This window comes from Salvelinus alpinus, chromosome 15 (genome assembly GCF_045679555.1).
Source record: "Salvelinus alpinus chromosome 15, SLU_Salpinus.1, whole genome shotgun sequence".
In the NCBI taxonomy this organism is placed as follows: Eukaryota; Metazoa; Chordata; class Actinopteri; order Salmoniformes; family Salmonidae; genus Salvelinus; species Salvelinus alpinus.
The window spans coordinates 29,128,042-29,141,431 of NC_092100.1; the positions used below are offsets into that span (position 1 = coordinate 29,128,042).

Sequence of the window (13,390 nt, forward strand, 5' to 3'; positions counted from 1 at the left end):
GTGTTTTAGGTTACCATGTATGACCAGGGAACTCTGGGCTCATGGATGGTCTATGTGTTTTAGTTTCATGGATGGTGTGTGTGTGTGTGTGCTCACGTGTGTGTGTGTGTGTGTGTGTGTGAGGGAGGGAGTCAGTGTAATGCATAGTGTGTGTAGCCTATGTGTGAGGTGTTGCTGCCCCCTAGGCTGAACTTGCTCCCTCTACTCCCATCCCAGCAGAGACGTCAGCTAGCAGCAGGACATCCTCCCTGCAGGGGGCAGGAAGCAGGGGAATGGATGGCGGGGAAGTGATAATTTCATCCCCTTTTACCCTCCCTCTTCAGCCTACTCAGCCTACAAATATACTCCACTGAACATGGGCCACCATCACACACTCATTCTAACGTAAAATTCAGATCCAACCTAGTTTAACATTGTGGAATGATTGGTAGTTAGTTAGTTTCCTACATTCCTACTTTCCTCCCTTGTTCAGTTTGACAAGGTTTTGTATATCTTATTAGCAGTGTGTCAGTAGCCAGAAGGTATCAGGTCTGTGAAGAAAAGGTGGTACTTATGAGTGACAATAAGAATCAGAAGGCCCCAAATTGTAGTCATGAAAACTGTTGGTTTTAATGTAAACACTACATTCGATTGGTATTCCAGCACGAACATCCCACATGAAAGAACAACCATTCACTAAAAAGGAGGGAGAAAAAAGCAGCACAGAATAGCATTCACTGGGATAAAAATAATGGATAATAAAAAAGGAGGGGAACAAAGGAAAAATAATGCCAAACTGGTATGTGTAATAATACACAGTATTCTTAAAAAAAATGTAAATCAAGAAGGCAGATAGGTAGGAGAGATACATCTTTCCAAATCTTTGTGTGAAGTGAGAGCTGTGCTTTTCTATGAAGACCTGGAAAGTGTTTGAGTACAATTCCCCAAAAGTAAAAGAAAGAGCTTGAATCTGTACAGCCGTGTGGACACCCCGCCAAGCAACGTGGCAGGATGTGCTCCAAAGTGGTTCTTCCAAAATAAAAATCAAATATATATATATAAGTCAGGCTAAGTAAAGACACTGTACTGCATGGAGATCAGGCAAAAATAATCAGTACAGTTCATAAACATGGGTAAGTCAGTAAGAACAGCTCAAGAATGGATCACGGGAACCCTTGCAAACAGTTTTTTTTAAAGGGGGAGATAAAGAAATGTTCTGTAGCTACAAAGCACAAGAAATATACTTTAATAATAATACAGAATCATCATTATCATTGATATTGTAATTATTATCATTGTCCTTTTCATTATTGTTTTTATTGTCATAATCATACTTTTTGTAGATTTTTTCTTGAATAATTCTACATTGTAAAGATCCCAAGGATCTACAGATTTCTACCAAGAACACAGCCCAATGACCCTTGACCTCAAATCTCCACATCACTGGTCAGCACGGCTGTTGGTTCGCCTCCCTAACTCCCTCCCTCGGCCCTTCCCAGTCCATAAGATGGTTGTCTCTTTATGATGCTGTTGTCTTTCGATTTTTTTCTTCTTCAGTTTTTCAATTTTCTTTGACTTTTGTGTTGGATAAAAAATAAAAAATCTCAACATTTTCTATGTGAAGCGTTTAACTGTCTCTTTATACAAAGGCTGAAGGGTCGGTCATGCTATCTGTGTCAGGAGGAGTGACGGGACACCACTACCAAGCAAGTGGACTGCCCAAAACAAAACCATGGGGGCGCTAGAAAAAAAATAAGGATGATAAAGTAGAAGAATAAAGTACAAGGTGGTGGTGAGTACAAGGTGTGTGGTGAGTACAAGGTGTGTGGTGAGTACAAGGTGTGTGGTGAGTACAAGGTGTGTGGTGAGTGTGGGACAGACGATAAATAAATAAATGAATCAATGATAATAAAAAAAGTAGAAGTTCCTTACATGATAGTGTTAATAGGTATTCATTACAGTAACAAAGTGTTCCTAGGACCATCTCCAAACCTGTCATTTTCAGGGGGTTGGCAGCTTTCAGAAATCTGATTGGTTTAGAGGCTTGGGGTCACGTGCTGTGACTCACTGCTCCAAAATCCACAAAGCCAATGGCAAAGGCCCACCGGAGTGACAGGAAGGGATTGGATAAAAAAAAGGGAAAAAAAGAACAATCTTATAGGACGCATCAATCCTGGGTGCTTCTGTTGATCTCAACGATCAAATAGCTGAACAGAACTTCTAGGATTACCATGAAAACCAAGTCTGGTACATAAGAAAGTAAAGAGGACAGAAACACACAAACACATCAGCTTGTTTCAACTGATCTTGACTGTGGTACTCATGACTATCATACCTGTCATAGCCATTGTTAGAGCAAGAAATGTTTTTTAGCGTCATTACATCATTACTACAGTAACGTACTCAGGCAAACGTGTACAGGTCAGCCAATGGACTGATATTCATGTAATAAATATACATATGATAAACAAACATACAAAAATGACAAAAATAAAGACATTATGTAAAATAAGTGAGGGTTGTTTTGTTAAAAACAAAAAGACACAGTTGGGAAGTGGAGAAAACAAACATTAAACAAGTTCTCAACTTTGTTCTAAAACTTTAAAAGCTGGGTTTCTATAAGAAATCAGTTCTGTTGGCAGCTCTTTGAAGTCAAACTAAAAACATTATATATATATATTGATATATACGTATGCCTATTTTAAAACAATCATTATTATTATTTACCAAGTTGCATTTTCAATTAGAATCATTTCCAGAGGAGAGGCGAGGGGCGGTCAGGGCTCAGTACAAACCACAGCCTCGCAGGTTGTTGGCGATGATGATGTCAGTGACGGCGTCAAACACCACCTGGATGTTCCCTGTATCTGTGGCACACGTCAGGTGACAGTAGATTTCCTTATTGGGCGAGCGGTTCTTGCTCTCAAATTGTGCTTGGATGTAGGCAGCTGCATCATCATAGGTGTTAGGACCTGTGCAGGGAGGCAATGCAGAATGTGAAAGAGGTAAAAAAGAGGGAGGGAGGGAGGAGGAAAGATAGGACGGAGAGAAAGGCAACAGGGAAAGAGGAAAAACTTAGAATTGAAGAGAGCTTTTAGGGCCTAAACTAATTCCATTGAATACGTTTTATATTCTCCTAAATAAATGATTAGCTCTATTACAATCACATTCTGGTGTGGTAACCCATGTGACTTCAGTTAACATGAGGATACAGTCACAATGGCTTGGCTGTCTGTGTCAGATGTGGAAGGCAGAATGTGTCCCTGTGGGCAGCTCTCTAAAGCCGGGAAAGGAAATGGTATGGTGTCTGTCTGACTGTCTGTCTGTGGCTAAGTGTACAGAGATGGGGACAGCTCTCACTGGTCATCCCTTCTCCATAACTGCTCAAGCATGGCTGTGATTTTATTCTCTCCTTGTCAGAGAGGGGAGGGAGGAGATACTAAATACAGTATTTCTAATCCCCTCAGTTGTATGTACCACAATGTCAACTCACTTCAACATCACATGGTCAAGACCTAAGTGGATTTTGCAGACTAAAGAGCAGGCTTTCAGCTAGCAAATATGTTTTGGCCAATTTACAAAGGTACAACATCTTACCTGTATACTCAGGGAAACAGATACTCAAGGCAGATTTCTTGATCTTTTCGGCAAACAGATCTTTCTTGTTGAGGAAGAGAATGATGGAAGTGTCAATGAAGAATTTGTTGTTACAGATGGAATCGAACAGCATAAGAGACTCGTGCATGCGATTCTGCAGTGGAGAGAAAAGGAGGATAGAAGCAGAGGGAGGAGGAAGAGAGAGCAAGGATGAGGAAGAGAGGGAGGGAGGGAGGGAGAAACAGAGAACGTGGAAAGGTTAGCCTCAGAGCAATAAAAACCAAGCAGGAATAGTTGAACCAAGCTTCATGACTTGAGGACAGTAAGCCGACAGTAGAGAGTGAGCATCGCAAAGCACCCAGACAGGATAGAGACTGCTACGTAGGAGAAGAATGGGTCTATCATGTGACTGAGTTGAACCAATCAGAATAATTGAGCTCTGCGATAAAGAACATGGAATAGTTAGAATCAGAATGAGGCATAATGAGAGGCAGCTGGCAGCTGCTGCTTTGGTCAGTGGATGTGTGTCTGACAATGATCCTGTTGACAGACAGGGGGCAGGAGAGAGAAAGAGACCAGACCACTTATCCATTCACTGCCATATTATCAAGATTCATAAAGAGAGAGATAAAGGCAGAGGATGGAGAGAAATAGTTAAATATTGTGTTTCTGTAAGTGTGCATGGTGTGTTACTGAATGAGGCATTGTGTGTTAGTGTAAAGTGTGTGTTACTGAATGAGGCATTGTGTGTTAGTGTAAAGTGTGAGTTACTGAATGAGGCATTGTGTGTTAGTGTAAAGTGTAAAGTGTGTGTTACTGAATGAGGCATTGTGTGTTAGTGTAAAGTGTGAGTTACTGAATGAGGCATTGTGTGTTAGTGTAAAGTGTGTGTTACTGAATGAGGCATTGTGTGTTAGTGTAAAGTGTGTGTTACTGAATGAGGCATTGTGTGTTAGTGTAAAGTGTGTGTTACTGAATGAGGCATTGTGTGTTAGTGTAAAGTGTGAGTTACTGAATGAGGCATTGTGTGTTAGTGTAACGTGTGAGTTACTGAATGAGGCATTGTGTGTTAGTGTAAAGTGTGTGTTACTGAATGAGGCATTGTGTGTTAGTGTAAAGTGTGAGTTACTGAATGAGGCATTGTGTGTTAGTGTAAAGTGTGAGTTACTGAATGAGGAATTGTGTGTTAGTGTAAAGTGTGTGTTACTGAATGAGGCATTGTGTGTTAGTGTAAAGTGTGTGTTACTGAATGAGTGTGCTGTGCAAAGGACAGTAGTTCAGTAGCATTCCCATCGGACAAGAGAAAACAGAGAGCGAGAGAGTTTTTTAAATGATTTATTTCACTTCTGTTAATTATCTATTTCACGTAAACATATATTTCCCAAGCCAATAAAGCACTTTGAATCGAATAGAAAGAAAGAAAGAAAGGAGAGACAGATAGAGACAGGAAGAGCAAAACATTCCCTGCACGGTGCATACACAAACTTGATCAGAGAGAGAGAGCGAGCGAGAGGGGAAGGTAGGGTCAGACACATAGTTTCATGTGGTGCTTTATTATTTCCTTCATATAAACACACCCTTCAATAAATAATCACAACAACGAAAGAAGCGAATGAGCAAACAATAATTACAGCAGTGAGACACAAACAACACCTACTAGAAAACAGGTACTTCAATCATACCATGACGTACTGTACTGTCAGCATCCTAGTGCTGCTTGTGGGTGGTGTAAATTGAATTTCTTCATGAGTTTGTGGTAAGCTCCAGAGAATAGTTTCCAATATATTCCTCCCATGCTGATGCAGAGGCAGTCTTTGTGTAACACAAGGTGAAATGCATTCAGGGAAAGTCGAAGGAGGATTTAAGAATTCTGCTTTTCAAAGTTCTATTGTGCCGACTGTTTTATTATTTATGGCTGCAGTCGAAATACTGGTATGTTTTGCCTGCTGTGATAGGGAGCTCTTCTGTGTGTGTGTGTGTGTGAGGATTGGGACTCACAAACTGGGGACTCGGAGAGGCTGACACCCAATCAACTGTACTACAGCTAGGTACCTACGGTACATGAACCATCTCAGCCTTCACCAAGGCTAATCTCTATTACATCAGGGGAATCCACTATTGTACATGATATTCACTACTATTTCTCTTTCTCTCTCTCTTGGTACCCACTAGACCTGAGATCCAGTTTACTCAGGGCAACATATTGTACCTCCCATCTGTTTCTCTCCAGCAGACAGACACACATACGAATCTGTCTCTTTACCTTGGCCCTAAGACTTCATTATCCATCAGTCTCACTACTGTGGACATAAACTCTATTACCCAGCGTTCTCTCTGCCCTGGACATAGGCTTTATTTGCCATCAGTCAGGTTTAAGGCAAGGCTATAAGATGAGCAGAGACAGACTGTCTGGGTGGGTGCTCTGGGACTTACACATGCCCTCCAGAATCTGAATCTGATGGCTTCTGTCTTAGTTTAGTCTCTGGTAAAGAAGAGATTATAACTCCAGCTGGGAATCTGAGAGCTTGCTGACAGCGCAGCACAGACATGCTTCTCATCAATGAGTACGGTTACATCTACACAATAATTCCATTATCGTGGATAGTCAGATTCATATAATAGTTTGATTAAAATGTTTAAATGCTTTGCAAGAAGAACGATTTCCCTAATAATCCTGTTTACATGGACACATCTGAAATCAGGCTACCTGATGGCACTCTGATAAATGTAGAAAACCGCCAATCAAAATAAACGTTCTACCACAGTGACCATGTCATTTTTGGGAAACATATTTTATTCTGATTTCAGTCATAAAAAGTTTGCATTTGAAAACTACTTCTAAGGCGCATACATTCAGTTGTTCTGCTCACTTCATTCGCGGAAGAGGGAGGCTCGCTCGGCAGGTGCTAGAACATGCACAGATCAAATACACAGCTGGAGCGCCGATTAAGATGTTTACATGTCCTAATAATTCGAAAGATTGCTCAGAAAACCAGGTGTTTTAATCAGCATATGCCTACTTCGATTTTGACCTGACACCGATTAAGATAAGGTGTTTACATGACTATTGCAAAATCTGCCTACTGCCATAATCAGTTTAATATCTAATTATTACTGTGCATGTAAACATACTCAATGACTGTATATATGAATGGACAAAGCCATTGATCATGTGACACCATTAATTAAGATGGCATCTCATGGAGATATGACATGCGTAGTTTGAGCTACTCCAGGAAGTGACATTGCAGGATAGCTCAGTGTTGCCCCCTCTCACTAAGTAGAAGGTTGACCGTGGTACTGCAGGCTGCAAATAGCAACTAAATTATACTTATAACTTGTTCTGTGTGCGATTGTAAAATAATCGGTTCAAGGACATACATCTGGTGTATTAGAAGCAATTATTGGTACCAAGATTGTCTTAAAAAATATATGTTTCTTTACATGAAGATTCACCACAAAGTACCATGGTCGGCCTTGAACTTCTGTGGCTTCAATGAGAGGGGGCAGTCATTCTCCATTGCTTCTTATTGTTCATAAAATGTCAAATGTAGCACATGAACACTGTCTCAACAGATTTGGCACAGAATGAGAACTTGTCTGCTCATGACAATTTAGAGTTCATGTCCTGTTGTGGAGAACTAACTGGCCTGAGGGTTGGCACAGCCTTTGCCTCCCGTGTCCTGTGCATCTACCGAAGCAACACACAGTATCTTACTGCAATGACATTTTAGTGTACAGCAGTACAGTCAACAAATATTTTACAGAGCCCCTAGAATCACTGCAGTGACTAGAGTATCAGAGTCTCCTGACACACGAGGCTGCACCTACCAGCTAAGGCAGGCGTGGTGCTGAGAACGATCATCATGGTAACATCTTCCCTACCCCCACTCACCCGGCACCTACATGGGTGTGATGCTGTGAGGCAGACAAATTAGTACTTTCTAAGAGATGGAGATTCCTACAGCCATGACAAGAAACGAGTACAGGTTTTTGTACAGCTAAACGAGGAGGGTGGTATCAGACCACCCCCCGATTTAGGAAGCGGCATATTATTTGGCAAGAAACCAAGAAGTTTTGACCCTTCTTAGAGTGGTTTGGCATTATTTGGCAGAAGAACAGGGGAGGGTGTTGTGACATTTGGTGTCCTCCCTGAGGGTCTGTGTAATGAGGAATGGAACAGCTGTTTCCTGGATAATTAATCCACAGATACCTAATCTTCTCTCTTACAGTATACCACAAACAGATACTACCTTATCTGCTCTAACACACACATTAGAAACTCCCTGCTCCTTAGCCTATTGACTCTCCCATTAAATATGGCATTGGCACCAGTAAGATAAAATAGCTACTGACATAGCCAGGCCAATCACCATAAGGTAAACAACTCCAAGTGCTTGATTGAGACTGCTGAGGCACCTAAACTGCAACAGGAAATTCTAGACTAAATATGACAGTTGAATATTTCTACATCTCTAACTATCAGCTCTAACTCAACTTCAGGCAGTGACTACGTTGATTGTCACTCCTACCAATTTGCATTATAAATGGTCTCCGTTTCTTAACCAATTACACTGTTTAGTAAAAATGTACCCTTCAGTAAGGCCACTGCAGTGTAAATTAAATATTTGGTTGTACTTTCAAACCTTACACATTTTAAACCCAATCATTGAATCTCACAAAACTTGTAGTGACAACAAAAAAAAGCCTTCCAAGACTAAAATCTCAGAACCTACATGACATACTGTATAAGCAGAACAGAAGAAAAAAAATCCACCCAAAAATTCACATTATTTATACAGTACCATCTTCCATTAGCCGCAAACAAATCCCCAACTCATCAACTCCGATTCCAACTTTAAAAGTGTTTCACAAAACCGTCCAGGCACAAATTCCTTTCATATCAGATGACTATTACTCAATAAGCAAAATGCCAAATTACAATAGATACTTTGTTGGTAAAGATGAGCAGTTTTCCTTGTAACCTGTAGATGATAGTTTATCTCTGGTGGTGACCCAATGCCACTTACACACGGTTACACAACAGCAATAACTGCCTTAGTGTTTTAGTAAAACAGCATATCTTCTGAAATAACCTACCGCTAACATGACTTTGCTACAAATGTATCAAATGCATGTCTATAATATCTGCATTCTTTCTTTGGGAAATGTGATTCACCATGGATGTCCAGATTGTCTTGAACAGTTTTGCAGGTGAGTGATTGTCAAAATGTATATTCTTTATGACACTAAACTAATTGTTCCAGTCAAGGATTATCTCTCTTTCCTGTATTCACTTCGACTAATGGTGTTCAATGCTTGAGGCAAAAAAAACAGCTGTCTCTCTTTATGCAACGGAATTAAAATGTCTTAATATTGAACAAATCTAAAAGGTGAATTAATTTGATATGTGGGTGAGGGAAAAGTGGAGGAGAAGGGTCAATCCAGGGACACATTGGGTCTATCCTCTGGGTTAATACAGGCCACAACCACGCAGGTTGTTGGCGATGATGACGTCGGTGACAGCGTCAAACACAAACTGGATGTTGTTGGTGTCGGTGGCACAGGTGACGTGAGCATACACTTCCTTGTGGAGGGACTTGTTCCTGCTCTCGTACTGAGACTGAATGTGGGCCACTGCCTCTATGAAGGTGTCCGCGCCTGCAAAAAGGTTTGAAAGGGCAAGAGAAAGAAGAAATGGAGAAAATATATTTACAGGACCAGAGAGAGGCAGGATGTGGAAAGAAGGTGGGGTGAATAAAATAAAAGATAAATAGAAAGAGGAAGATAAAAGTGGAAGAAAAGCAGACAAAACAAAAGAAGGATATGAGGACAAGAAAAACTGAAGAATGGATAAAAAAATATATAGTTTTTTCAAATATTTCACACCTAATGTAAAACCTAATGTCTTTCTAAGTGGCTGGATTATCGTGTAACTGCGGAGGGAGGCCTTGGTTTACACAGAGAGTACAGCATGCCAGACATACTCCTTGGCTGCTCTGCACTATAAGTCCTAAGATGATAACATGGAGTCATGCCAGGTAAGGGATGAGTAACTGTTCTGAGCTTCAAGCCTTTCTACACATTATCCCTCCCTCCCACACTAGCCCTTCTTCTAGTTGTCCCTCCTGCTGCTACTACATCCCTCTCTTTTCTCCTAGCTCAGCAGCCTCCACTCTTCATCAATTACCTGTGTACTCCGAGAAGCAGATACTAAGGGGAGATTTCTTAATTTTCTGCTCGAATATGTCCTTCTTGTTGAGAAATAGAATGATGGAGGTGTCTGTGAACCATTTGTTGTTACAGATGCTGTCGAACAGCTTCATAGACTCATGCATGCGGTTCTGTGGGTAGAGAAAACAACATGTCAGTCAGTCTGCTGTGTGGCTCTCTTTCTAACTATGTCTCTCACACACACACACACACACACACACACACACACACACACACACACACACACACACACACACACACACACACACACACACACACACACACACACACACACACACACACACACACACACACACACACACAAAATAAGAGAAGAATCAAGTGAAGACAGGAAACTACAAAGCAGAACAGAAACTAAACTGTAGATGCCCTTTCCAGGAGTTTCCCGTAAGAGCCCAGAACATTCTAAAATACAGTGTCTACATTATTTCATTATCATGATCCTGTTTGCCACAGTGTCATGGCAATATGTTAAATATGACAAGTACGCAGCATCCTTGGAGGTTAGCCAAGTTCATGCACAATGTTATTAGGTAGGTCGTTCCACGAAAATAGTGCCTTTTGCGTCCCTTTAATATTTTAAGTAGAAATTGTGCACCAATATTGAATTTTAAAAGGCTATATATATTAAATTAAGTGCCCTTTAATATAGACCACATGGAGAATTCAATAAATCAGATTTTGTTAATAAGAATAAAGGCTTGCTAAAGTGCCAAAATTTAACATTTTGACATGTCCCTCCGTCAACCCTGTGTCACTTCTAAGATTTTAACCCACTTCATCCTAAAATAAGTCAACATCACCCTACTTATTGTGTTGCTTTGAAAAAGTAATTTCTAAAGATGATAATTTATTTAATGTGATTAGTGATTATTTTACGTCTGTCCCTCATTTTAAGGCCAACCCTGTTACGTGAACTGAACTCTCGTTTTAATATGGTGAAACTATTCCTTTTTAAATATATTATTTTAAAGAAACACTGAACATCTGATAGTCAAATCATAGTTTAAAAGCAGGTGAGCTGGTTCTACTCTTTTTGCCCATTTTCTGGTGTTTTGTTGTGGGAAACTGTGCGGGTCAAGCATAAAACGTCAACCCTGTTACCCATAGATAGACAGGATAGAAAAGTTTTACAAATAAAACATGTTTGTGAAGCTTGCATTCAAGTAAATTAAGTGAAATCAAAAGTTTGTTTTGATTAAGTTACACTTCTCAAAAGACACCGAATTGGTGGAACGACCCAGGTAGCCTAAGTCTAGGACAAACTCTGTATGCTTCTCTCTAGAACAGAGATGGGAAGGCATGCAAATACATTTCTAGGTATTTTATGTTATTTCACCATTGTGTTTGCCTGTTTAAATGTTAATTCAGAGTTGAAAGCAGACACTCTCTGATGTGAGTGAATTTTTGCCTTGTTCTCAATCACAGTGGAAAAGACAGAGAACACAGTCATGACACCTCCTTCACAGCCAATTACAATCCAATTAGAGCACCAGAGAGGGCTCGCACAGCCAATCAGATCAAGAGCAGAGGAAAGCCCTGAGACAGCCAATCAGATTAAATAGAGCAGAGGAAAGCCCTGAGAGAGCCAATCAGATTAAATAGAGCAGAGGAAATCACTGAAAGAGACAATTACAGAACAATCCAAAAGAGTACATAAGATAAGTCAGAGACTGGAGTTCTTGTAGAAAATATAAGACAAAGAAAGAGAGGAGATACATGTATCTCATGAGGTGAATCAGCATCTGATAAGTAAAACTTTGAGAACAAGGCAACACATACATAAAACAGTGTCATATATACATTTTTACAGACACTCTTATCCAGAGCAACCTACAGGAGCAATTAGAGTTAAGTGCCTTGCTCAAGGGCACATCCACAGATGCGTCACCTAGTCAGCTCAGGGATTCCAACCAGTGACCTTTCCGTTACTGGCCCAACGCTCTTAACAGTTAGGCTACCTGCCGCCCATATACATTCAATCATATCCTCACAGTGAAAATCCCAGGTAAACACACACACATGCTGAACACACACACATAATCACATCACAACCAAAAGGAGTGCTGCTTTCAACTCTTTCCAGATGATTTTGGATTCTTTGTCCTTGTGAAAGGTTTCATACCTGTGCATATGTTTGGTGGGAGGGCCCTCTGTGGAACCAGGTGGGTTTTTAGCATTTGTCGATTGGTTAGAGAGGACAGCCGATGGCGAGAGATGAGAGGAGCTGAGACGAGAAGACGTTGAAGGAGAGACGAGAGAGCTGCTGGAGGGTTGCGGGAGCGCAGTGGAACAGAGATGGACATGCACGAGAGCCCAAATCAACTCATCTCCCCCCTCTCAAACACAACGCATGTATGCATGCTTGCACCCGCTCGCTCCCACACACACACACACACACACACACACACACACACACACACACACACACACACACACACACACACACACACACACACACACACACACACACACACACACACACACACACACACACACACACACTCCCCCCAACGGTGAAAGGAAAAAACTGTAGAGCAGGCAGGAAGAACCCAAACCAAACCTCGCAGTCAAATTAATGGACAAGATTGCTGTAGAAAATCTGCACTGCTGTGCACATCTTTGAGGGTGTGCCAGTACTTGCATGAAGAGGAAAAACAGGAAAAGACAGCCAGAGAGAGAGAGCGAGAGATAAATGCAAATTTGTTTGTTGAAGTAGTGTGTGTGTGTGTGTGTGTGTGTGTGTGTGTGTGTGTGTGTGTGTGTGTGTGTGTGTGTGTGTGTGTGTGTGTGTGTGTGTGTGTGTGTGTGTGTGTGTGTGTGTGTGTGTGTGTGTGTGTGTGTGTGTGTGTGCAGTCGCACACGCGTGCGGGCCTGTGCATATGAGTCAAGGAGTAAACAAATATGACTTTGATTTAGGAGTCTGTCAATCTGTCAGAGGCATAGTTCAATAGAGACTGTCAGACGCATAGTTCATATTTCAACAGAGCCAATAGAGCCTTCCTTTTTTGGTTTATCATGTCTGTGAATCTACTCTAATACATTTAGTTGTGTTTTCAAATAGGATTATCTTGACCTCGCTATATTAATATTAAAAAAATAAACCCAGAAACACACGTTCTCCTCTCCTGACTGCATTTGCTGCCATAAAAATAGAATGAATACAACGGACATCCCCATTCAAGTCAACGGACATCCCCATTCAAGTGTACCGATAGCAGCAAAGCAGGAAGTAAAATATGAGCTGAAATATGTGCTGCGATTTCTTAATTCAACTCAACTGCCATTACAAAAATACATTCAATTGTATGAGCCACATCAGTTAACATTTGAAAGAACATTGCATCGCAATACCAGGCAGCCATTGCAAGTGTACCCATGAGTTTACCTGTCAAATCAATAATGTCTATCTGCAGACAGTGGTTACTACATGCTGTGCCCACAACATGCCGCACCCACTGCTAGCGCTGTCTCTGGCCCACACTCCAGCACAGTAGGTGGCGGTAATGCACAAACCGCCCAAAAAAAACACAGAAGAAGAAGGAGGCTGCTAGCTAGCTAGGGGACACGGGTACACCAT

The 13,390-nt window shown here is 41.1% G+C and overlaps 1 protein-coding gene across 3 annotated transcripts in view; it reads right to left on the reverse strand.

The window, feature by feature from the left end:
* Window positions 1-584: 584 nt before the first annotated feature.
* LOC139539876 (guanine nucleotide-binding protein G(o) subunit alpha) overlaps window positions 585-13,390 on the reverse strand; it is a 157,313-nt gene continuing 144,507 nt past the window's right edge. The window contains exons 7-9 of one of the 3 annotated variants that reach the window (XR_011668030.1): window positions 3,577-3,730; window positions 2,707-2,951; window positions 585-2,046 (exon numbers count right to left, since the gene is read on the reverse strand). Coding sequence is in view for 2 of the 3 variants with exons in the window: in XM_071343241.1 (XP_071199342.1) it covers window positions 2,764-2,951; window positions 3,577-3,730 (342 nt within the window). In the remaining variant the exon portion in view is untranslated. Of the gene's footprint in view, window positions 2,952-3,576; window positions 3,731-4,893; window positions 9,238-9,766; window positions 9,921-13,390 lie in introns of those variants that run through there. The other 2 variants (XM_071343241.1, XM_071343242.1) reach the window with 2 other exon arrangements.